Source organism: Monodelphis domestica, chromosome 2 (assembly GCF_027887165.1).
Source record: "Monodelphis domestica isolate mMonDom1 chromosome 2, mMonDom1.pri, whole genome shotgun sequence".
NCBI classification, from domain to species: domain Eukaryota; kingdom Metazoa; phylum Chordata; class Mammalia; order Didelphimorphia; family Didelphidae; genus Monodelphis; species Monodelphis domestica.
Window position 1 is genome coordinate 346453731 of NC_077228.1, and position 22978 is coordinate 346476708.

Below are 22978 nucleotides of genomic sequence, written 5' to 3' on the forward strand. Positions count from 1 at the left end.
AATGATAATATTAATACTTCTAATAAGAAATTATGATGGGGGGGGGCAGAGGGGGGGACCTGAGGATCCAGTTTTCTTTTCTGCAAATACTCCCAGAAGAAACTTCATCTCTATGAACAATACCTATAAGAAAATGGATATAATTTGTGAACTGAAATTTTAGAAAATGCTGATTCTACTTTTTAAGTAGATTTCTTTTTCTTGAGATTGTGATGTTTATTCTCCATCTAAGAAAACCAATCAATCAATCAATCAGTTAGCACTTATTAAGCCCATACTACTGAGCCTCTTGGCTTAGGGAATGTCAGGATCCTTCTCAGAAGACTGAAATTCATTGTTAAGCATTCTTGAGAAATCTGTGGAAAAGAGCACTAGACTTTGAACTAGATCTGGCTTCAAATTTTATATACTATAATTCAGTGTATTGTATTATACTATATTATATTATAATTTAGTATAATGTATAATTATTCATAGTATGTAATACTATACTGTTATAAAACAGTATCATATATAATTATTAATAGCACTTGCTATTAATAATTATATTTTATTTATTATATACCATATTGCTTATTATATATGAAAATGTGTCATTATTTATAGTATATAATTCATCATTATTTCTATATTACAGAAGAATATAGCATATCATATGATCCTATATTATAATACAATATCACACTATATTATGTAACATTCTACCTTGTTATGTAATAGTAATAATTATTATAATATATGATATATATCATCTACTATAGTGTGGTATTATATTATGATATAGGATCATATAAATACTAAATTATTCTAATATATTATAATATTCTATAAAATATTATGTTGTATAATTACTATTATATCATACATAAAATATTATATTATAATCTTGTATGGTATTATGATATTATATCATTTAATATATTGTATTATAATACAACGAGCTATAATAATATAGTAATAATATTTTATAATATATATTAAGCATCTGTCAGTAGTAGACACAACTTTGCCTTAAGATTCACCTGGAAAAAACAAAAAGGACCAAAACAACATGGGAATGATATTCTGAATTCCCTTTTCAGACCCCCATCTGATTATTATTAGGTCTGTCCTGATTGACTTTATTCTTTGTGAGTATGTGGGCTGGTGCCTATCTTCATGTATGCTTTATGACCCGTGACCTTAGTGATGAACTCCTTTTTGATCACCCTAGATCCGTGTTCTGGATAAGTTGATGACTGAGCGGTTATCTGCAGAGAGATCAGAGTGTCTGAACCGGCTACAGCAACATACTGAGCTAGAGAAGCATGAGGGAGAGAAACGACAGGTAAGCACCAAGAGTACCAGTTTTTTAATTTATGGTTTGAAGATATACCTGTTGACATTTTGTAGATCTGCCATACATCAGGCCAAGGACCCCAAATCCTTCAAGATTGTTGCATTACCTAGCATTTGATCTTGGCGATCCCACAGTAAATTTAACAACATCTACTTTTTGCCAAAGAAGACACTGAGCTTTCCTCAGAATTGGAAAAAGGGAAGATTTGTGAGGAAAGATGATCAGTTTTGTCTTAGACATGTTGAGTTTAGGATGTCTATGGAACATCTAGTTCAAGATGCCTAGGAGACATTTGGCAATATCTATTGAAGACTTGGAAACTAGAACTCAGGAGAAACTTTAGGACCAAATAAACAAATCTGAGAATCATCTTCATAGAGATGATCATTGAATCCATGAGGGCTAAGGAAATCACCAGGGAGGGGGCATAGAAGAGGGCTCAGAACAAGTGGGTATGACCTAGATAAAAATCTAGCAAAGGAGACTGAAAAGAAGTGGTTGGATAGGTAGAGAGGAGAACCAAGAAACAAGGAGGGAAGGAGAAAAGAATGATAGAGAAGGTAAAGCTTTGCCCAGAGGTAAAAGTAGAATGAGAATTTAGAAAAGCCATTAGATATAAAATAAAGAAATCACTAGGGACTTTTGGAGAGAATGGTTTCCCTTGAATGAGATCAAAATCCATAACAAAATAGGCTGAGAAGAGAAAGGGAGGAACTAGACTCATTATCTCTAGATAGCTTTCTCAAAGAGTTTAGACACAAAAGGGAGGGAAGATAAAGGATGATAACTGGTGAGATCAAATGAGAGTTTAAATTTTGGGTTGGATAGGGACATTTTTGTCACCAGCAAAGAAGCAGCCAATAAATCAGGAGATATTGGAAGATAAAGGAGAGATTTGTGATGATAGAGGAAGTCAGTCTGTGGTGGGATGAAATAGAAGGAAGAGGTTGACAAGGAGACAAACTATTTCTATATGTGAAATAGGGGTGAAGGAGACAATTGGGGAACACATATGGGGATGTGAAATTAGGAGAGCTCTCAATTTTTTCCAATGAAGTATGAGGCACAGCCTTAAGCTAAAAGTGTTGGAGGTAGAGGTGTCATGAGAGACTTGAAGAAGGCATTGTATTTGCATTGTTTTATGCCATATGCTTAGGGCACAGAGCCTGGAGTCAAGAAGACTTATCTTCCTGAGTTCAAATCTGGCTTCAGACACTTACTGGTTGTGTGACCTGGAGAAAATCATATAACCTTTCTTTATCTGTAAAATGATCTGGAGAAGCAAAAAGCAAACCATTCCAATATCTCTGCCAAGAAAACCCCAAGTGGAGTCACAACGTGTTGAATGTGACTGAAAAAGGACTGAACAACAACAAATGGAACAAATCTTTAGACAAGTCGCTTCTTTTTGAGATTTTGTAGCTAGCTTTCCCCCCTGACTTTTATCCTTTTCATAGTCCCAGGATTCCAGCCAGGCAAGGCTGAGAACTCAATAGTCTACAGAGACATTCCACATTTTCCTTTCTCTGTGCCATCATTAAAGTTCCCCGGCATCACCTGTTATCTCTGCCTGTCCAACCCACTATACTGTCCTTCTTAAATGGTAATTCCCAGAACTTGGTCAATATTCCAGAAGCGGTCTGGCCAGGGCAGCCAAGAGTTCAAGTGCAACCATTACGTGTCCCTTCCTGGAAGTGATGACCTTCTTATGGAGCCCAAGATAGTATTAGCTTTTTTGCTGCCAGGTCTACTGACTGCTGACTCATTGAACTTGCAGTCCCACTATTCTCTGCACTGGCCAGACTGCATCTGCCATATTTAGCTCCAGTTACCACGTTTAAGGAAAGATATTGAAAAACTTAGAGGATTTAAAAAAAAAAAAAGAAGCAAGAGTGGTAAAGGGCATGGAGATCATGACTTATGAGGAATGGTTAAAGAACTGGGATGTTTGGTCTGGAGGGAAGAGTTAAAAAAAAACATATCGGACAGGCTGACGTAGAAGGGCTGGTGTTTTTTTTTTGTTGTTGTTTTGTTTTGTTTTGTTTGGCCACAGAGGGTAGAAAGGAGTAGGAAAAGGAGAGGAAAGAATAGATATAACAGTTTCTACCTTGGAAGTAGGAGTGGGAGAGAAGCAGATTTAGATCTGAATGAAGGATAAACCTGTTGAGATATTTTTTGCTGTCCAAAAGTAGAATGAACCACTTCCAAGAAGGGTTAAATCTCCTCACTTTTCAAATAAGTTACAGAAGGGACTATTGTTGGGCTGTGGCATGGGCTAGATGGTCTCTGAAGTCTCTTCCCACTCTGAAATTCTGCAAACTAAAACCATAATAATCATATTTATAAGAAAAATAATATTAGCTAATATTTATATAGTATTTACCCTGTACCAGGTACTATGCTAAATGCTTTACAATGATTGCCTCAGTTGATCCTCTTAACAACCTAGGAGGTAGGGGTTGTTATGATTCTCATTTTATAGATGAGAAAAGTGAGGAAGACAAAGAATGGATGACTCGCCTAGGGTCACCCAGCTGGTAAGTGCCAGATTTGAATTCAGATTTTCCCGATTCCAGCCCTGGTGCTTCATCCGCTGTGCCACCAATCTGCCCCATTGTGCATCTTTTCTTACCTTGGGTTCTTTTCCTGTATAACTATTGTATCTCCCAGAAGAGTGAAAATTTCAAGACAGAAACTTTTATTTTTTCCTTTTGTCCAGAACTTAGCACATTTCCTTACACACAGTAGGTTCTTGATAAATCTCTATTGGTTTGACCTGAACTTGGTATTTACCAACTACTTTTCTTTCTGGCCACTCTGAAAAGTAGAAAATTCTCTATTGTCTTCACGTTCTGATGGAGAGTCTGGGCCTTGGAAAGGTCAAGCGGTAGGCTAAAGAACTGAAATTTAATCCTGTAGTCCAGGCTTTTTAGACCCTTTTGGAGTTTTCTGGAACTTGGAGGATTTGGAAATGAGGCAGAAAATTCAGATTTCCAGGAATGAAGGGCTGAGGCCCTCAAGGGACCATAGGAGTTGGACTATAAAGGAAAGTGACCAGTGATCTATATTACAAAGGAAAAGCCAACAGGAATAGCATGGCATTGCTAGGAATTGAAGGAATGCTAGATTTTAAATCGGAGGACCTAAATTTGAATCCTGTCTCTCCCATGTACTGCCAGGTCACTTTACCTCTTCAAGCCTCAGTTTCCTAATTTGTAAAAATGACAGGGATAAATTAGATGACCTTGATCAAAGGTCCTGTAGCTTTCAAGGTCCTCTCTAAGCTCAGGAATCAAAGGATGAGGCCCAGCAGGAGAAGACAGTGATAAATAGAAGCCCTCCTTTATGACATATAATATATATGGGTTATATATTTATTAGACTTTAATAGCTTGTTATTCAGTTGTGTCTAACTCTCTGTGACCCCATGGACTCCTGTCTGTGAGGTTTTCTTGGCAAAGACACTATAGCAGCTTGCCATTTCCATCACCAATTTATTTTTACAGATGAGGACATCAAGGCAAATAGGAGTGAAGTGACTTTCCCAGTGTTTGAGGCTATATTTGAACACAGATCTTCCTGAGTCCAGGCCCAGCACTCTATCCACCTGCACTACCTAGCTGTCCCTTGGAGTACTTAGCAGCCCCTAACAGCTACCAGTTTCTTAATCTGTTCTTAAAACAAATACTGATTTGGCAAATTAAAACAAATCAGCCTTTTTGGCCCTGTCCCTTCTGGCCTCACTAGCCAGACTTCAGCAGACGAGGATGGATATAAAGAGAATAATATCTTTTTTAAATGACATTTTCAAGCTTGGGCAGCCTGGAGAATGGTGGTGTTACTGAAGAGAAGAAGGAAGTTAAGAACTGGAACTGGTCTGGGGAGGAGAGGAGAGATTTGTCTTGCTGAGATGTAATCTCTGCCTTGCCTGAATTCCTGTTGTGTTTTGTTTGGGCCCTGCTGATAACAGCACACTCTGTATTGTATTATAGCTCTCTTTTGTATAATGTTATACTTCATTGAAATGTGCCTTGTACAGACTGCCAGGAGCTTAATTGTAGAGCTGGATTTATGACGATGTTGGAAATTGTATCGTATCGCACATTAATTGAATAAAATGAATTTAGCTTTCCCACTGTAAGGCCAGTCCAGGTCTCACCTCCAAGGGCAGAGACTCCATCTAGTCTTCCCCTAGGATGGTCTGTCCAGTACCTTTAGCATCTAATGATGAATGAATGAATATCTGCCTTTGTGCTAAATCAGAAGCAACCCGAGAAGCTCCATGGTGTCAGGGACAGAAAGAACCAAGAATATCTGGCTTCAAGTTTCACTTCTGAGACCTTGGGCTGTCCCTTAATCAATCTGTGTTCTCTAGGCGACTCTCTTTAGACTATGAACTTCAGAAAACTCACTCACCTCTGTTGGTAGAGGGAGTTTCCTCACCAGGGAGTTCCCTTCCCCTACCCCTAGTAACAACCAATGGAGAACAAGTAGAAGATAGGAGTGTACGATATTCATTACCATTTCAAAGCTTTTATATGGATTATCTCATTTAGTCCTCACTTTACCACTTGGTATTGCATCAGTTCTATTTTATGGATTTGCCTAACTCAAGTTCAATGTGCTTTCTACTGTGTCACAAAAAGCTGATAATTTCGTTGAGCATTTTTAGGGGTTAGCTCATAAAGTAAGGGAGAGGCTGGACTTTCAGATTTCAGGTCCTCTACTACAAACTACCATCTTCAATAAAGCCCAATTATTGCTTTATTTCATTTGTAGTTCCATTTTGCATCTTCTCTATTAGGTGTCCCTGGTGGATGAATTGAAAACATGGTGTATGTTAAAGATTCAGAATCTGGAGCTGAAACTTTCCGGAGATTCTAGAGCCTCTAGGCCCAAATCAACTCCATCCACTTCTGAATCCCTCACAGGTAACCTGAACCCAGAGCCTCCTCAGAACTGCACACATTGAACTTTTAAAGTATCCACAATCTTTTAGCATCATTTGGAAGAGGTTTCTTTCTCTTTCTTTTTTCTTTCTTTTTTCTTTCTTTCTTTCTTCCTTCCTTCCTTCCTTCCTTCCTTCCTTCCTTCCTTCCTTCCTTCCTTCCTTCCTTCCTTTCTTTCTTTCTTTCTTTCTTTCTTTCTTTCTTTCTTTCTTTCTTTCTTTCTTTCTTTCTTTCTTTCTTTCTTTCTTTTCTTTCTTTCTTTCTTTCTTTCTTTCTTTCTTTCTTTCTTTCTTTCTTTCTTTCTTTCTTTCTTTCTTTCTTTCTTTCTTTCTTTCTTTCTTTCTTTCTTTCTTTCTTTCTTTCTTTCTTTCTTTCTTTCTTTCTTTCTTTCTTTCTTTCTTTCTTTCTTTCTTTCTTTCTTTCTTTCTTTCTTTCTTTCTTTCTTTCTTTCTTTCTTTCTTTCCTTTCTTTCTTTCCTTTCTTTCCTTCTTTCTTTCTTTCTTTCCTTTCTTTCCTTCTTTCTTTCTTTCTTTCTTTCTTTCTTTCTTTCTTTCTTTCTTTCTTTCTTTCTTTCTTTCTTTCTTTCTTTCTTTCTTTCTTTCTTTCTTTCTTTCTTTCTTTCTTTCTTTCTTTCTTTCTTTCTTTCTTTCTTTCTCTCTTTCTCTCTTTCTCTCTTTCTTTCTCTCTCTTTCTTTCCAATAGTTTCTTAAAAGATATGGTTAATATACTAGGGCAGTCACCATGACAAGACTTTTTGAAAACTTGCTTTGACATTCACCTAATGTGTCTGAGCTCAACTATAACATCCAAAGATTAGGGATGGTTAACTGGGCTATCTATTCCTCTTACATCAATGGGGAAAGGATCTTCTCCCTCAAACTTGCTCTATTTCCTCACTGTCCTCCCTGATTTAGACTGAAAACTCTGCCAGTGATCTCTGGGAATAGCAGCTAGTTTACTGTCCTCCTACCTTGTGCTAGATAGTGATGTCTCTCACCAATAACCTAGGATGTTTTGAACAGCACATCTTTCATTTGACACTGATTAGCCTTATTTTATGTTGCATTTGATATTAACTTTGAGAGCCTCAGAGTATGGGCAGTTGTTCCTTCTCTATACTGTTTCTCTTGCTAAGACTTTTGCTTTACCAAAGCTCCACCAGGCTGTTTTGGGGATTGGTTTTCTAGATTTTTCTAGATGGAGAGGATACCTCAGATAGGCACGTCCTGGGTTTCCATCACTTTGGGAACACCTGTCTTAAATATTAGGGCTACTCCTAGTTTTCCAAAGGACTTTGTAAGTAAGAAACTGGACCACTCTTTTCGGATTAGAACTAAAGACCAGAAGTTTACTGCTGAGAGACACGTGGCAGGGCTGAGATATGGGGAAAGGTTAGTATTTCTACAATTTTAATAGTACATTTAATTTTCTAGTTCTGGGGGTGGGGGTGGAATTCAGTATCCTGAGAAACCAGGAAATGGAATTAGGAAACTTGAAGTTTATATTGAAGTAGTTGATTGGCTTTGGTTCCCTGACAGGTCTAAAATATAAGCAGGATGAATAAGAATAATAGCAAAGGGCAGAAAGGATTCCCGAAAAAAGGGTATAAATATGGAAATAATGTGATTGATAGAGGGCTATAGATTGCCTTGTTAAGGTAACCCAAGACAGTGTTCCACGCTGTTCTTTAATATAAATAAAATGTTGACACGTTGTCATGGGATTATATATGATTAAGTGAATAGGCCAGATTTGCTGACTTGTTTTTTCTTGTTTCCAATAGGTGCAGACCAATCGGTGGTTACTACCACCAGTCCAGCCACTGCTTCTGCTAACCCTCCTCAGGTTGTCAGGCCCAAGGAAAAAGCACTTATTAGTTCTACTGTTTCCAACAGACTCCAGCAGGAGCCATCATCATTAGACTGTGGGAGCTCGAAACTGAGACACGTTAAGGTACAGACAGCTCTGTTGCCCTTGACTGAAGCAACTAAATGTGAGCACCAGACTGGTCACTGCCTCGACAAAGGCACTCAAACGAAGAAGTCTGGGAAAAGTGGGCAGACAAGGCATAGGCCCCAGCAACATGCATCTACACATGTCTCTGGCAGTACATGTACCCAGCAGCAAGCAGCAGACCACCAGGCTGGCCCTCCCATTCGAGACACATCCCAAGCTCTAGAAATTACCCAGTATTTTTTTGAGACTGTATCTACACAAATGGAAAAGTGGTATGAGAGGAAGATTGAGGAAGCCCAGTGCCAAGCCAATCAGAAAGCTCAGCAAGATAAGGCTACACTAAAAGAACACATTAAGAGTTTAGAAGAGGAACTCAGTAAGCTGAGGACTAAAGTACGAAAGGAAAGTTAGCACCCAAGCACCAAGTTGGTAAGAGTACTTTGCAGGACTTCTGGTTTTGCTATGAACAGCAATACCTGGGATAGAAGTGTTCATCCTGGTGCACAAAGACATGCCTTTAAATACAAATGTACACACACAACACTTATTTTCTGAAATGTGATAGTCATGTGACTCTTGTGCCCTGAATTCTGATTGTTGAAGTTCTCATGTCTGACACCAGAGGAAGTAGTGTCAAGATTCATCACAAACCCCAAAATCAGTTCAGGTTCTTGGGAAGTTCCTAGTCTTAGATTGAGTGGGCCAGGCTAGGAAGATGGTGAAACTGTGGGATATATATTAACGGTTTCTAGCTGTAGCCTAATATTTAGGAGGTATGAAATATGTGCATCAAAGACCAAAAGAAAAGCCCTTTGTGAATTCAAGCTAACTGGTTCCACATTTCTGTTCAAACTCACCTGCTGTGCCTCAACAATGATAGATCTCTGAATGATCTGTGACTTTGAGATGAACTGAACTTTACCTGTCAAGTTTGCCATTTTTATAAGTCTGACAAAGAAGCCTAGGAAAAAAGATTTCGGGGGTAATGAAATTTTCTGATTTTCATGCAGTACCCTGACAAAACTGTAATCCAAAAATCATTGAAAAGAAGATTCTAAAACCCATTGTAATAAAGTGGGCCATGATAGTACAAGTGTGTTTAAATAAATTATTTGTGATATAGTTAATGGGAGTGGTTATAATTAGCAGAGTTGGAAATGCTTGCTAAGATTAGAGATTCTAATGAACTTTTGTTCACAATTACATGTTTGGGGACCAGTTTTCGTTGGCCAATCTTAGAATTATTATAAAACAAACTAATCAACTTTAACCTTTCAGTTCCCCACAGTTCCTGTGAGCAATTTAAAGTCAAAATCAAATCATCTGAAATCCTTTCTGAATTTGAGCTTATGGTACTGAGGAGTACCATGGAGAAATGGAGATAATTTAGATTGTTTCTTTCTTTAAAGAACCTCAAAGCATCTCTACTAATATGATCTAATGATGGCAAATTGGATAATTGAATCAGTAGACCCCATCCCTCCATTTTCTAATTCAGTATGGCATTGAGGCATTTTTCTTTTCTTTTTTTTTTCATGAAAAGATAAACACTTTGGAAATGTAGTTTTTGCATTGAAATCTTTAGGAGGTACAAAATTGACCACTTTGGGAGGAGTTTAAGCAGAGGTTGGATGAAGACTTGTCAGGAATGTCATAGAAAGGGATTCCTTCCTATTCAGATCCATCGAGCTTTGAGATGTTCTAATTCACCAATTAACCTTGCCCTTCAAATTTCTGGTCTTTTGGAGCATAACAGAAATATGCATCTGCTAAAATTCTTAGTCTAAGAATTTCTTGAGTATATTCTTCATGTAAACAAATATTCAGAATTCCATTATTAATTGTCCTTTCCTTATACAAAAACAGCAGCATCATTAAACCAGATACAAAAGAACTAACTTTAGACAGCAAACACATCCAAAAGTCCCCCCAAACACCAAATCACAATTAACTGTAGTCTATTAGCTATTGACCTATCAAATTTGCATTTTGGAGTAGTGTTAAATTAAGATGTGGTAGTTCCCAATAGACTAACCCAGTGTAATGAATTTCACGATTCTGTAACTTGTTAAACTGATGATTTAATATTATCCCAAATCAGCATTTACCAATTTTTAGTTCCTCGTCCTTAAAACTATATTGCTTATGAGCTGTGCAGCCTTCCATTCATTTCATCTCTTTAGAGTTCACTAGTAACTCCAGGGGCTGCCAGTTTCCTCTGTCTTGCTCCTGAAGCAAAATCATAGCTCATGGAACTTTAGAGTCTGGAAGGGACTTGAGAGATCATCTAATGCAACCCTGGGAGAGAGAAATGTAACCCTAAGACCATTCCTTAATTCAATCCAATTGGTATATATTGAGTACCTAGAACTAAAAATGATTCTGAACACTAATTCTCTGCCCTTGTTTAATAACATACCAAATCACTAGTTTGATTTCAGAGGTGTCATTAAATCTCAAACTCAATTTAATTCAAAGAATACAAACATGGTATGTAATACTCTTCTTTTAATGACCTAGTAGGGTGGGAAATACTGGTTTGCTTAAAGCCAGCCAACCAACAATCTTTAGGCAGATAATTATCTCATTGCTACATTACCATCTTGATAAACTATGGAGTGAAGCAGAGGTAGAAAGCCTTGGATCTGTCTACTGACCCAAAGCTACTGTCTTTCAACCTTTTTAAACTTGTGCTCAGTAGACTAAGTAGACAAGTAGAAATGTAATAGCTTCCCGATTACAAAACCTGGATTTTTCTACACTTTACCCTGTACCCTGATGACTAGCTTTAGTCAGAATTTTAGTTGTCTTATTCGGAATTATCAAAAATAGGTTCCAAATCTGTAATTTTTCTTGAAGGGGTTTCTTTTGCCCCTACAAGTATAATTTCATAACTGTACTTCTAAGGAATTGAATTATCAGCAAATGGAGAAATAGTATATAAACAATATGTGTCAAAGTTAGGGATAAGTCTCTGTAGGTTGATAGGAAATTTGCTGATATGCAGAATTTGGTTTTCTGGCCATTTTTTTTTTAGGAATGCCAATATTCTGTATAATAAGGTGGTAGCTATAAGCAAAATATGCTATCTAGCATTATTGTGAAAATTCCTTTTAGTGCATTATCGAGTACACTAATGTCTGTATTACATATTAGTTCTAACCTTTTAATAAAGGATTAGGTATTTATATGTTTTTTAAGTCAAATGTTCAAGTACTGTAGAATTACAGTAAAAAGGTATGTTGTCTTCCATTTAATTTCAAAACTCAATCTGAATTAGTTTATAAGTAATTAAATATTATTCAGAATGGTTACTGATTTCTATTTCTTTATATTTGAAAATGTGACTTAAAGGGGTTTCCCAAAATATTTTACAATTAGCCTACATATGTCTGTGCATGTGTCCCTAAGAGTATAGTGGTCCACCAACAAAACAGCTTTTGGCATAGAGTGAATGGATCTGCTATTGAGCAGAAAGCAAGCTTGCTGCATTGAATGGAATTACTATGAAAGACAAAATTATTTAATGGCATCAGTGATAACATGAGTAAACTGAAAGTAGAATGTGCCTTTTTGACTCCTTTGCCAGTCAACAATGAGAGAAGATGATTACATTCTCACATAAACAGCAAAATACCATGGACAGTTTTTGTTTAAAATTTGGGTAGAGGTGCAGTTAATTTAGTTCCTATAAAACTTGTATTGACTGTGGAGGGTAAAATATTAAAGAAACTTTTAAAATAACAATCAAAAGTTAAAGAAAATAGGACTATTTCAAAAGAATAAAGAAATTCACATAAAATTTTTAGATTAAACTTTATTCATGGAAAATTACATTTACTTTTCCTATAAGTTAAAGAAATATGTTATTATCTAAGCTAATAAAACACAGAAGCAGGAAAATGCATAGGACTTGACAAAAATAAGAAGAAATCAGTTATTTGCTACTCTTGGCATGCAAGGAATCCTAAAATGAATTAATGAAATTTTGCCTTCCAATGGCATGATAGTTATTATGCAATAACACTTAAAAGAACAACTATCTTTATTGTACTGTTTCACTGTAATGATCACTATCTATACTTTAAGATGCATGTATAGGGAATGGGGGTACCTACTAAGCTTTGGATAGCTTCAACACATTATTCTTTGAGTAACCATTCCTAACTAATGAGTGATGGCTTTTTTCCATGTCCCTTATCATTAGTTATGCATCATAAATGATGACTAAATGAGTCTGATTGGGCTGATACGCTTTAATTTTTGTCCTTGGCATTGTTTCACCAATTGGTCACACAGATTCAGAGCTAGAAAGGATCTCAAAGCTCAAAGGGGTTATGACTTGCCCAAGTTCACATAATATAATCAGAATGTGAACTCAAGTCTTCCAAGTCCAAATCCATTGGTCTTACTGCTATTTACTACAATTTCTTTCACTACTGCAATCCATGAAAAAAAGAAAAATATGAAATAATACGTGGTCCTTTATGCCTCTCCCAGTCTACCTTAACAGTGGTGGGATAGCAAAAGAAAAGGGGACAAAGGATGCTAAAAATTATGAGTTTCTAGATAGTTTAAAAAATGTTAACTGTTGGGGGAAGCTGAGTGGCTCAGTGGATTGAGAGCCAGGCCCAGAGACAGGAGTTCCTATGTTCAAATCTGACCTCAGCTGCTTCCGAGCTATGTGACCCTGGGCAAGTCATTTAACCCCCCTTGCCTAGACCTTATCGCTATTCTGCCTTGGAATCAATACGTAGTATTGATTCTAAGGTGGAAGGTTAACGGTTTAAAAAAAACAAAAGCAAAAAAATAAAATAGAAAATAGAAAAACAAAAGCAAAACCTGAATAGATGTCCTTTTTTGGTTCCATTGAAAAAGTATAGACTTGGTTAAATAGTTCATCTAAAAAGAATTTGAGGTTTTTAGTGGTCTAAAAACTTGACAATTATTGACTCTCAAGTATGATGTGGCAGCCCAAAAGAATCCATGTGGGCTACATTGAGAAGTGGTGTTTGGCCAGTGGTGTTTGGCCCTAGTTAGAACACATCTGGACCTAGAGTATTGGGCTGAGTTTAAGGATGAAATTGTTAAGTTGAAGAGAGTCCAGAGGGCAATTAGGATGATAAAGGGCCTGGAGTTCATGATCATAAAGATCAGCTGAAGGAACGTGGGATGTTTATCTTACACAAGATTGCACCAGGGACATGAGAGTACATATCATATGGAAAAGGAATTAGATGTTTTTAGACTCAAAAAAGTTGAAAGACCATTATTTCTCAGGTAGAATATCCATTTGTCACTTCGCTAGGATCATATTGTTATGGTACCAAAGCCAAATTATGGTTTAACCTTAACACCCTGTCAAATACAACCAGTTGTTGCTGTCTGTGAACTTTAGATTTACTCCACTCTGCTTAGTCTAAGAAAACAGGAATGTCTACACCCCTACTTAAGTATTAAGTGTTGAGAAGGATGGCCTATGATAGACATGTGCTAGCAAATGACAAATCAAAAACAACTGACAGACCCCTGGGCTGTCCTAAATCAAGCTTAAGCTACCATTGGTACATGTGAGACTCGGGAAAGTGATGTAAAAACTGTCTATATATTTCACGTCACTTCCTCTCAGCCTCTTTTCATGGAGAGGTAGCTCTGGCAGCAGTGTGCTGAGCATCTTGGCATCTTGGCATGGCAGAAGCTATTGTCCAGGTTTGGAGGCAAGAGGCCTTGATACACTACTGGGGAAGCTCAGTAACCTAGTTCAGGTGAGGCATCTTCTCTGAGCTCTCTTGGAGTTTAGGCTGATTCTTTCCTCCTTTACCTTCCAAAACACTATCCTCTTAGGAAAGCCTCTAATCTTCTGAAGAGACCTCATGGAGGAGGTCTTTGCAGGAGAAATTCTATATTCCTTCCCTCTATATTAATTAAACCACCAAAAAATTTCCAAACTGACTTGAATATTTTATTTGGGATTTTTCCTGATGACCAATTAAATTTAGATTAAGTCACAACCCTAAAATTTTCCCTTATTGTCACCATTTTTAGAATTTTCCTTAATATCACTTTAAGAAAGTGTATTGGGGGCAGCTGGGCAGCTCATTGGATTGAGAGCCAGGCCTAGAGATGGGAGCCCATCCTAGGTTCAAATTTGGCCTCAGACACTTTCTAGCTGCGTGACCCTGGTCAAGTCACTTAACCCCCATTGCCTAGCCCTTCTGCCTTAGCACCAATACATGGTAGTGATTCTGATGGAAGGTAAGGGTTTAAAAAAAAGTGCATCAATCCTAGACTTCTGGAAGCAGCTGTCAAGTAGTTTACTTTAATTCAAGACAAAATAAAACAATCCAAATATCTATTTTTCAACTCATAGTAACTATTTAAATTCTTTTTTAATCTGAACCTAATACCAAAAAAGGAGAATGTTTCCTTATACAAAGTGGTATAGAAAGAGAATTGTGTGAAACAATAAATCTGTATTATATAAAGCTCACTTTTTAATTAGTTATAATAAACTCAACATTATTTTTAAAGTTGTTCAGCCTATTTCCTTCTGTTCTCTTCTGTGCATTTCTTAAAAAGCTTAAATGGCTTTTCTTTATTATCATTATTTTTTTGTAACACTATCAATAGTTCCATGGGGATAGTGAGGTGACTCAGTAAATTGAGAGCCAGTTCTACAGATGAGAGGTCCTGGATTCAAGTTTAGCCTCACACACTTCCTAGCTATGTGATCCCGGGCAAGTCACTTAACCCCCATTGCCTAGAACTTACCAGTCTTCTACCTTGGAACCAATATACACTGTTGGTTCCAAGACAAAAGGCAAGAGTTTTGGGGGAAGAAAAAGAAAAATTGGAAGTGAATGCAACATAATTATAATGACTAAGCTTGGCCCAGAAGAAAAGACATAAGAATATACTTACTTATACTTCTTTGTAGACACCATATGCTGCTGTCAGATGTAGTTGATGGTTTGTTTTTCTGAATTTTTCCCCCTTGTTATTCTTTATTATAAAAGAGACTATCCATTATAATAAAGTATGGATAATGACATTAAGAAATGAAGATTTTATAGTTATATATATATGTGTATACACACACACACACATATATATATATATATATATACACACACATTTTTTTTAAAGATACATTTAGGTTAAGAAATGTACTTAAGGGACAACAAATTTCTACAGGGCTTCCTCTTTAGAAAAAAATGCTGTTGTGTAGTGAGTACTTAAGCTACCCCAAGCCTTTACACAAAGGCAAGGCAATCAAGTTAATACCAATATATTTCTTAAGACCTTAGTTTATTTCTTCTTATATTAAAGCTATTAAGGTTAGTTATTGCTTGCTACTCTTCTACCTGTAGCATCAAGACTGGCCATTAACAACATCACAAGCAGCTTGACTAACCTGCCTTAATGTGGCATATAATGACTACCTGAATCTTCAGATTACAATGCCCCTGGTGCCTTTTGCTGACCTTTCTCACCAAATGCTATGAAATCTTCCACCCCAATTGTCTTCAGTACATTTTCTTCACCTTCAAACTAGGGCATTCACTGAAGTATGAAAACAATGTGTGAATTATCTGGGATTGAGACATATTTAAGCTGAAGGGTAGGATTCTTAGGATCACAGATTTAGATACGATCATACATTTAGATAGTGATTTGGATACAGTCATACTTTTAGATAGTGGAAGCAAACTACAAAACTCCACTGCAAAAGATTAAAATATAATTGGGAAGTGGTTTAAAAAAATAAAAATATAAGATCAATGTTATAAGGGCCAGAATATAAGGGTCTAAAATTAAAGGGTTATACTAAATTTATTTTTTAGCAATTTATTTATAAAATATAGAAAAGAGTGAAAGTAGAGAAATGAGAAAGAGGGCAGAGTAAGAAATTTAGCTTAATGAGTTAGACTATTTGCTCCAGCCCTGGCTTTACTCCAGCAGAGCTCCAGAAATCCCAGCCAGAGGGCCTAGGGGTCAATTAAACGATGGTTTTAGCCACAAGGCCTCCTCCAAGACAAGGGGCCCCTCCGGAGGCTAGTACCTCTCAGAACAGACCAGGGAAAGGAGTCAGCCCTTTTTACTCATTCACATGGTTGTCTTAATAGAAGCAGTCCCCAGCCAGAGTTCCTCCACAGTCAAGTTGAAGGTAAAAGACCTCTTCACAGGAAGTTCCTGGCATTTTTAAAGGCCATTCCTTTTCTTCACTTCCTGGGCCTTCCTTTGATTTTACATGGACCAATTACAGCTAAAGCTTTGCTTAGGACTACCCAGGTAGAAGTCAGTGGGTTCTGATTCATCACCCACTTTCACACACATTGGTCACAGACCTCCCTCACTTAAGGATAAGTAGGGTGTATAGGCTTCTGGTGATTAAATCTAAAAAAACGGGCAGGGGAGAGTTAAGCCCATCTTCACAATGTTTATTTGTGGTTTACTAAGTCAGTATGTAGCCTAAAGTTTATATTTGAATTTGACAGCACTGATCTAGTTCTACTACCCTCATTTTACAGATGAGATGATCACAAACCAGTTAGGTTTGGTAACTTGCCTGTAAGCACCAGAGATGAGATTTAAACTCAGATCTTTCAACCATACCACTATTTGTCTCATATGAGCATTCTTCACCTTAATTATAGGACAATAGTGCTTCCTTCTGAGAAACATGATTAAAAGTGCTGGAAGGTAGAAACTCTCCTCTTTGACCTTTATAATGATAATCTACTGAAATGACCACCATACAAATTATTAAGATATCTTTTCTTGTTTTTCAGTTGGGTCTGACTCTTCATGAATCCATTTGGGGTTTTCTTGGAATGGTTTGCCATTCCTTCTCCAGCTATTTTACAGATCAAAACAAATCCCTAAATGAGGAAACTGAGGCAAACAGTTAAGTAACTTTACTTGTCCAGGATGAAACAGTTAGTGTCTGAGGCCAAATCTGAACAAAGATGAGTTCCTGACTCCAAGCCCAGCACTCTATCTACTGTACTACTTAGCTACCCCAAATACATTAGCTACCATGTAAAATTTCCTTTATTTGCATAAAGTAAATACTGAGCTTTGTTCTTAAATACAAAAAAGAAATTTTTTTACCATGTCAACCAAGGCTCTAATGAAAGACACAGGAAAAATAAGAGTCTAACATATTTGTGACATGCAAGAAAACATATATTTAATGGTTTTTTACCATGTTATGTTTTGGTTTGTGTTATTTTTCACAAAAACTGACAGCATATCCAAAATAATAAAACAAGTCCTTGGTATTTATTTTTCACTGCTAAGGCAACCCCAAAGATGTTCTTTACTTTGTTCTTCTTTAATACAAGTCAGGGTCCATATGTGGCTATTTTGCACAAATGTAGCATGCTTTTTGACTTTGCAGTGGGATGATCACTAGGCAAGGGATGTTACAAACAACTTAAATTCCTACTCTTTGCAATGAGTTTAAAACTCCATTTACCTTGTAGTACGCCGACACAGATTTTGAAAACCCCTTAGGGAAGTTATGAAGTTATGCTTTTGCTAAGTTCAACGTTTCCTCCAATTCCTTCAGTTGTAGGTTTCCTTGAGTAGTCATCATTCTGATTGCATCCTAAGAGGAAATTAAAATCTAGTCAAGAGACACCTTGAAAAAAGGACCGAGTAGCTACCACTTCATTGTTTGCAGAAGGCTAGCATTTTTAGGAAAAAAAAAACCTTTACCTTCCATCTTAGAATCCATACTATGTATTGGTTCTAAGGCAGAAGAGCAGTAAGACCTAGGCAATGGAAGTTACTTTGTTCATTCTTTCTTTCTTTTTTTTTAAAAAACCTTTACCTTCTGTCTTGAAATCAATATTGTGTATTGGTTCCAAGGCAGAAGAATAGTAAGGGTTAGGCAATGGGGGTCAAGTGAATTGCCCAGGGTCACACAGCTGGAAAGTGTCTGAGGTCAGATTTGAACTTAGGACCTCCTGTCTCTAAGTCTGGCTCTCATCCACTGAGCTACCCAGCTTTCCCCACTTTGTTCTTTCTTAACACAAGTCAGAGTTCATATGTGGCTATTTTGCATAAATGTAACATGTTTTTTGACTCAGCAGTAGGATGATCACTAGACAAGGGATGTTACAAACACCTTAGATTCCTCTCTCTGCAATTAGTGTAAAACTCCATTTACCTTGAGGCACTCTGACACAGATCTTGTAAATCCTTTAGGGAAATTATGCTTTTGCTAAGTTCAACGTTTTCTCCAACTCCTTCAACTGTAGATTTCCCTGGGTAATCATCATTCTGATTACGTCCTAGAAGGAAATTGAAATCTAGTCAAGAGACACATTGAAAAAAGGACCAAGTAGCTGCCACTTCAGTGTTTGCAGATGGCTAACAATTTTTTTTTAAGCCCTTACCTTCTGTCTTAGAATCAATACTGTATATTGGTTCTAAGGCAGAAGAGCAGTAAGGGCTAGGCAATGGAAGTTAAGTGATGCCCAGGGACACACAGCTAGGAAGCATCTGGGGCCACATTTGAACCCAGGACCTCCTAGGCCTGGCTCTCAATCCATTGAACCACCAAGCTGCCCCCAATAGCTAACATTTTTAAGAATGAGGAAAGCAATTAGGTATGCCAAACATGTGCAACATTTCTTTCTCCTCTCTTCTCCCCCATACTTCCCAATTCATAATCATGTAAAAATTATTTGAAAGATAGTGGTACCTACAGAATAAAAATTGCCTGGAAATATTTAGCTTAAAAAAAGTATTGGTCTGATTTAGATTAAAAATATATTTCACAGCATGTAGGCCAGAGGAGTCAAATGTGTAGCGGCCCATTAAAGCACATAAACCTCCCAAGTTCAGGCTGAACCAAATAAAATGTAGTTGAAAAATATTTAATAAAATAAATAGATATACAATAAAACACAGACAACATTACATTTTGAAAATAAATACCCACTACGATTTTTAGTTATGGATTAATGGTCCCCATTTCTGAGAGTCTGACACCACTAATATAGGCAATTCCTTCAAAGAAGTAAAAAAGTTTACAAGAGTACATCAAAGAAATTTTTAAAAGAAAAAGGCACTCAAAAAATGTACCTCATTAGGGTATAGAGAAATGTTAAACTCAAGTAGACAGCATTCATGCTAAATGTATTTAAAATTTTGATTTAAAGCTTACCCTTAAGTGAAAAGACGCTGGAAAGTAGTGAAAGGGGGGGCTGCTGCCACCAGTTCAAGTTCTTGTTCGTCCTTACCTCTTCTGAGGCATTCTTAAGTGAAAAAAAGCTGGAAAGTAGTGAAAGGGGTGGCTGCTGCCACCAATTCAAGCTCTTGTTCGTCCTTACCTCTTCTGTGGCACTTTTATTTCTTTTGAATTCTTCCCTTGCCCAGTTCTGTAGATACTTTCGGTCATGTTCATTTGGTACCTCTCGAATTGCTTGTAAAATCTTTCGGTATAGAAGAAGGACTTGTTGCCTTCTCATGAACTGTTCCAGAAAGGAGAAATAACAATTATACCTAAACTTCTAAGCAATAGTTAGAGCTAAACGGGGTCTTAGAGACCATCTAGTTGAAACTTTTTTTTAATCAATCATTTTTTTTCTCCTTCCTACCTCTCCACTCCCTACAGATAAAAATACAAAACTCTTGTTTTGTATAAGCATTATCAATTAAGACAGATTTCCACACTGGCCACATCTAAAAAAAAAAATGTGTGATTCAAACTACTTCATTTTTCACATAAGAAAACCACTGACTTTCAAGAGGGTGAAGAGACTTGACTAAGATCAAACAGTTTGTTATAGACAACTCAGAGTCTAGAGCAAAAATCTAATTCAGTCCAACGTGGTTTCCACTACAAGACCTCTGAGAAGGGAAGTCAGAAACAAGCAAGCTACACTAAATATCACTGCAGATGACTTCAAGTCTTTCACACCTTGAAATACTTTCTTGGACCAAATAACCCCTCCCCACCCACCTATTCTGCAAACACCAAGAGATGTATAGGTAACTGTAATTAATTATATGAACTTTTTAAAGGAATACAAAAGCAAAGGATTCCTATCTCAGCACTTCTAATTCAGTGTGAATTTTGACAAGTCACACAAGCCTGATGATCTGTTTATTCCTCAGTAAAACTTTGGACTAGATGATCTAAATTCCAGAAGGTCCTTTACTAATGATAACCTTTGAAAGCAGTTATTTGTAGTGATAGTGAGGTGGCACACTAGGGACCTAGAGTCAAAAAGCCCTGAATTCAAAGCTGTTCTTGGACAATACCTATGTAACTCTGGCTGGGCAAGCCTTACTTCACCTGTTTGCCTCAGTTCCTCACCTGTAAAATGGAGATAATAACAGCACCTACCTCTAAGAGTTGTTGTGATGATGAAATAAGATAACTGTACTTAGCCCAATGCCTTCCACATATTGTGGAGGGACCAGGACTCTAACCAGCCCTCTACTACTTCCAATGTGTGATTGTGGGCAAATTGTTTTAGGCCTGCCTGGCATATGGTAGGTGCTCAATAAATGCTATCCCTTTCTCCGCTGCCTTATCTGTAAATGAAAGGGGGTTAATCTACACAAGCTAAATCTTCCAGCTTTGGAGCCCCCCAAAATAAGAGAATATCCTGACAATAACTGTGATTCCCCAACATGTAGGTAGAGATCAACATTTTGGTTTCAAGCCCCACTCTTAAAAATTACTTTGAGAGCCAGCCCTAGAGACGGGAGGTCCTAGGTTCAAATCTGGCCTCAGACACTTCCCAGCCGTGTGATCCTGGGCAAGTCACTTGACCCCCATTGCCTAGCCCTTACCACTCTTCTGCCTTGGAGCACAGTATTGACTCCAAGACAGAAGGTAAGGGTTTAAAAAAAAATTACTGAGAATCCCCCCAAAACTTTCAGTTCTGTGGGTCATAGCTATCTGGAGGAGGTATTTTTCAATCTTCATGTTTGCTGGTAAATCTTTAATTCACAGTTCATAAAATCTCTGGAAAATTCCACTGATGCTTGTGAGGTGAAAAAAGACAAAATGGTATTAACATGATGAAAATTGACCTAGGTATCCTCCAAAAGGGTTTCGGGACTCCCAGGGGCTCCTTGGGAGAGGCTGAGAATAGTTGATATGGAAGCAGAGATGGAAGGGACTTCAGAGATCATTCAGTCTATCCTCTCCTCCAACCCCACCCTTTTTTTTACAGAAGAGGAAACTGAGGCTCAAAGAGGTCGAGTGACTTCCCCCAAGTTATATATACGGCATAAGCACTGCTTCCTATGTACCTAGGGATATTCATTTTATGAGGGTCAGGTTATTCATCTGAAAAACCGGGCGGGGGGTGGGGATTGGGGAGCTCCGCCTAGGCTAAAAAAGCTTTATAAAGGGGGAGCTCTCAGTCCTAGTGCTCCGAGACTGGCACGAAAGCGGAACATGCGCGCGCCCCCCGCCGCCAGCCCAGAGAACTGGGTTCGACCAAGGCACGCGCCTAACAGGGAGGGCAAAGGAACAAATAGAAGACAGACAAAAAGCGAGGGGAGAGAAGACCACAAGCAGCCAGGGGGTCGGAGGGCAGGGGCCCAGCGGGTACCTCTTTGAGAGTTAGCGCTACAAGGGATGAGCGAGAGGACATGGCGAGCCCGAGAACCGGACTTCAACCTCCGCAACCTCCTTTCCCTACCGGTATCTCAGACGACAGTGCGCAGGAGCAGAAGCCCGATTTAGGGGACTGGTAGGCTATCGCGAGAGACTCAGGGACAGCGGGCGGGAGGAGGAGATATGGGGAGGGCCTTGAGAGGTAGAGGCGGGGTGAGGGGCGGGGCGAGGAGCTGAGAGAAAAAGCGGAGGTCGGGGAGAAGTAAGCTCTAGAGGAAAGGGGAAAACTGGTGGGTTTGGGAAAGGGAAGGAGAGATATGGAACGGGAAAGGAGGGGAAGGGAGGGGAGGGGAAAGGGGAGGGGGGAGGGTGTGAGAGAGGGACCGGCGCCTGTTCCTAGGCAGCTGCGAAAGATTGTGGCAGTGGTTGGGGAGGGGCGAGCCTCATTCTGGAACCCCGCGGTGTTCTAACAAAGGAAGAACCCTCATTCAAAGCCTCAATGTATATGGAAGGCCACATTAGAGAGAGCGGGGTCATATTCCATCTGGTACATTATGACTGTAACCCTGTACTAACCTCTTAGTGACCCCACACAACCCAGGGGTCCTTGAATATTAAAAAAAATTAATTTTAAAAAAGTTGCATCTTTATTTTAACTAACCTCTGCGGTTTAACATTTCCTCTTATTAATGACTTAAAACGAACATTTTTCTGAGGAGTGGTCCATGACTTCACCAGTCTGCCAAAGGGGTCTAGGACAAACGCAAAAAAGATGTAAGAACTGCTCTAAGGCTATTAAGTTGAGAAGAATTAATCACTATTAATAGCCTTTGAAACAACTCCTACTAGCAATGAGCTCATATCCTGATGGGGGAGATAAACGAATATAGCATAAATATAAAGTGAATAAATACAACATGTGTGAAGTGGAATTTGGGGGGAACTTGCACCCCCCCCCCAGAAATAACTAATGAACAGACAGGAGGCTTAGATACTTGCAGAGAAAATGCAGTCTTTATTAGGAAGGGGAGAGGTGGGGGAGCACTGCTCAGAGCAACCTACCCAAAGCAGGGGTCCAAAGATAATAACATTTATTCAGAATTTATAGGAATTTAACACAATGCTCCTTCTCCCTGCCTACCA

General features: G+C 38.1%; 2 protein-coding genes across 4 annotated transcripts in view; one reads left to right on the forward strand and one right to left on the reverse strand.

Moving 5' to 3' along the window:
- The window catches only part of ANKRD6 (ankyrin repeat domain 6), a 259856-nt gene extending 245082 nt beyond the window's left edge, over positions 1–14774 (forward strand). For both annotated transcript variants that reach the window (XM_056818592.1, XM_001376581.4), the window contains 3 exons: positions 1214–1327; positions 6144–6270; positions 8072–14774. In XM_056818592.1, coding sequence (XP_056674570.1) covers positions 1214–1327; positions 6144–6270; positions 8072–8655 — 825 coding nt within the window. In that variant the 3' untranslated portion in view covers positions 8656–14774. The remainder of the gene's footprint in view (positions 1–1213; positions 1328–6143; positions 6271–8071) is intronic.
- A 2637-nt stretch (positions 14775–17411) lies between these two features.
- On the reverse strand, positions 17412–22253 carry LYRM2 (LYR motif containing 2). 2 transcript variants are annotated; one of them, XM_001376605.4, is made up of 4 exons: positions 21831–22253; positions 19590–19730; positions 18422–18545; positions 17412–17857 (listed from the first exon to the last, which is right to left on the reverse strand). In XM_001376605.4, the coding sequence occupies exons 1-3, from the start codon at positions 21870–21872 to the stop codon at positions 18465–18467; spliced, it is 264 nt and encodes an 87-aa protein (XP_001376642.1). In that variant the 5' UTR covers positions 21873–22253; the 3' UTR covers positions 17412–17857; positions 18422–18464. The 2 variants fall into 2 exon arrangements, with proteins under 2 accessions (XP_001376642.1, XP_056674571.1); XM_056818593.1 differs by having other exon boundaries at positions 19424–19730; positions 21831–22252.
- Positions 22254–22978: the final 725 nt, after the last annotated feature.

Coding starts and splice junctions, on each gene's coding strand:
- LYRM2 (XM_056818593.1), bottom strand. CDS start 21,872: ATGTCCTCTCGCTCATCCCTTGTAGCGCTAACTCTCAAAGAG. Junction 19,731..21,830: donor TAGCGCTAACTCTCAAAGAG/GTACCCGCTGGG, acceptor TTTCTGGAACAG/TTCATGAGAAGGCAACAAGT. Junction 18,546..19,423: donor CAGCGTCTTTTCACTTAAGG/GTAAGCTTTAAA, acceptor ATTTCCTTCTAG/GACGTAATCAGAATGATGAT.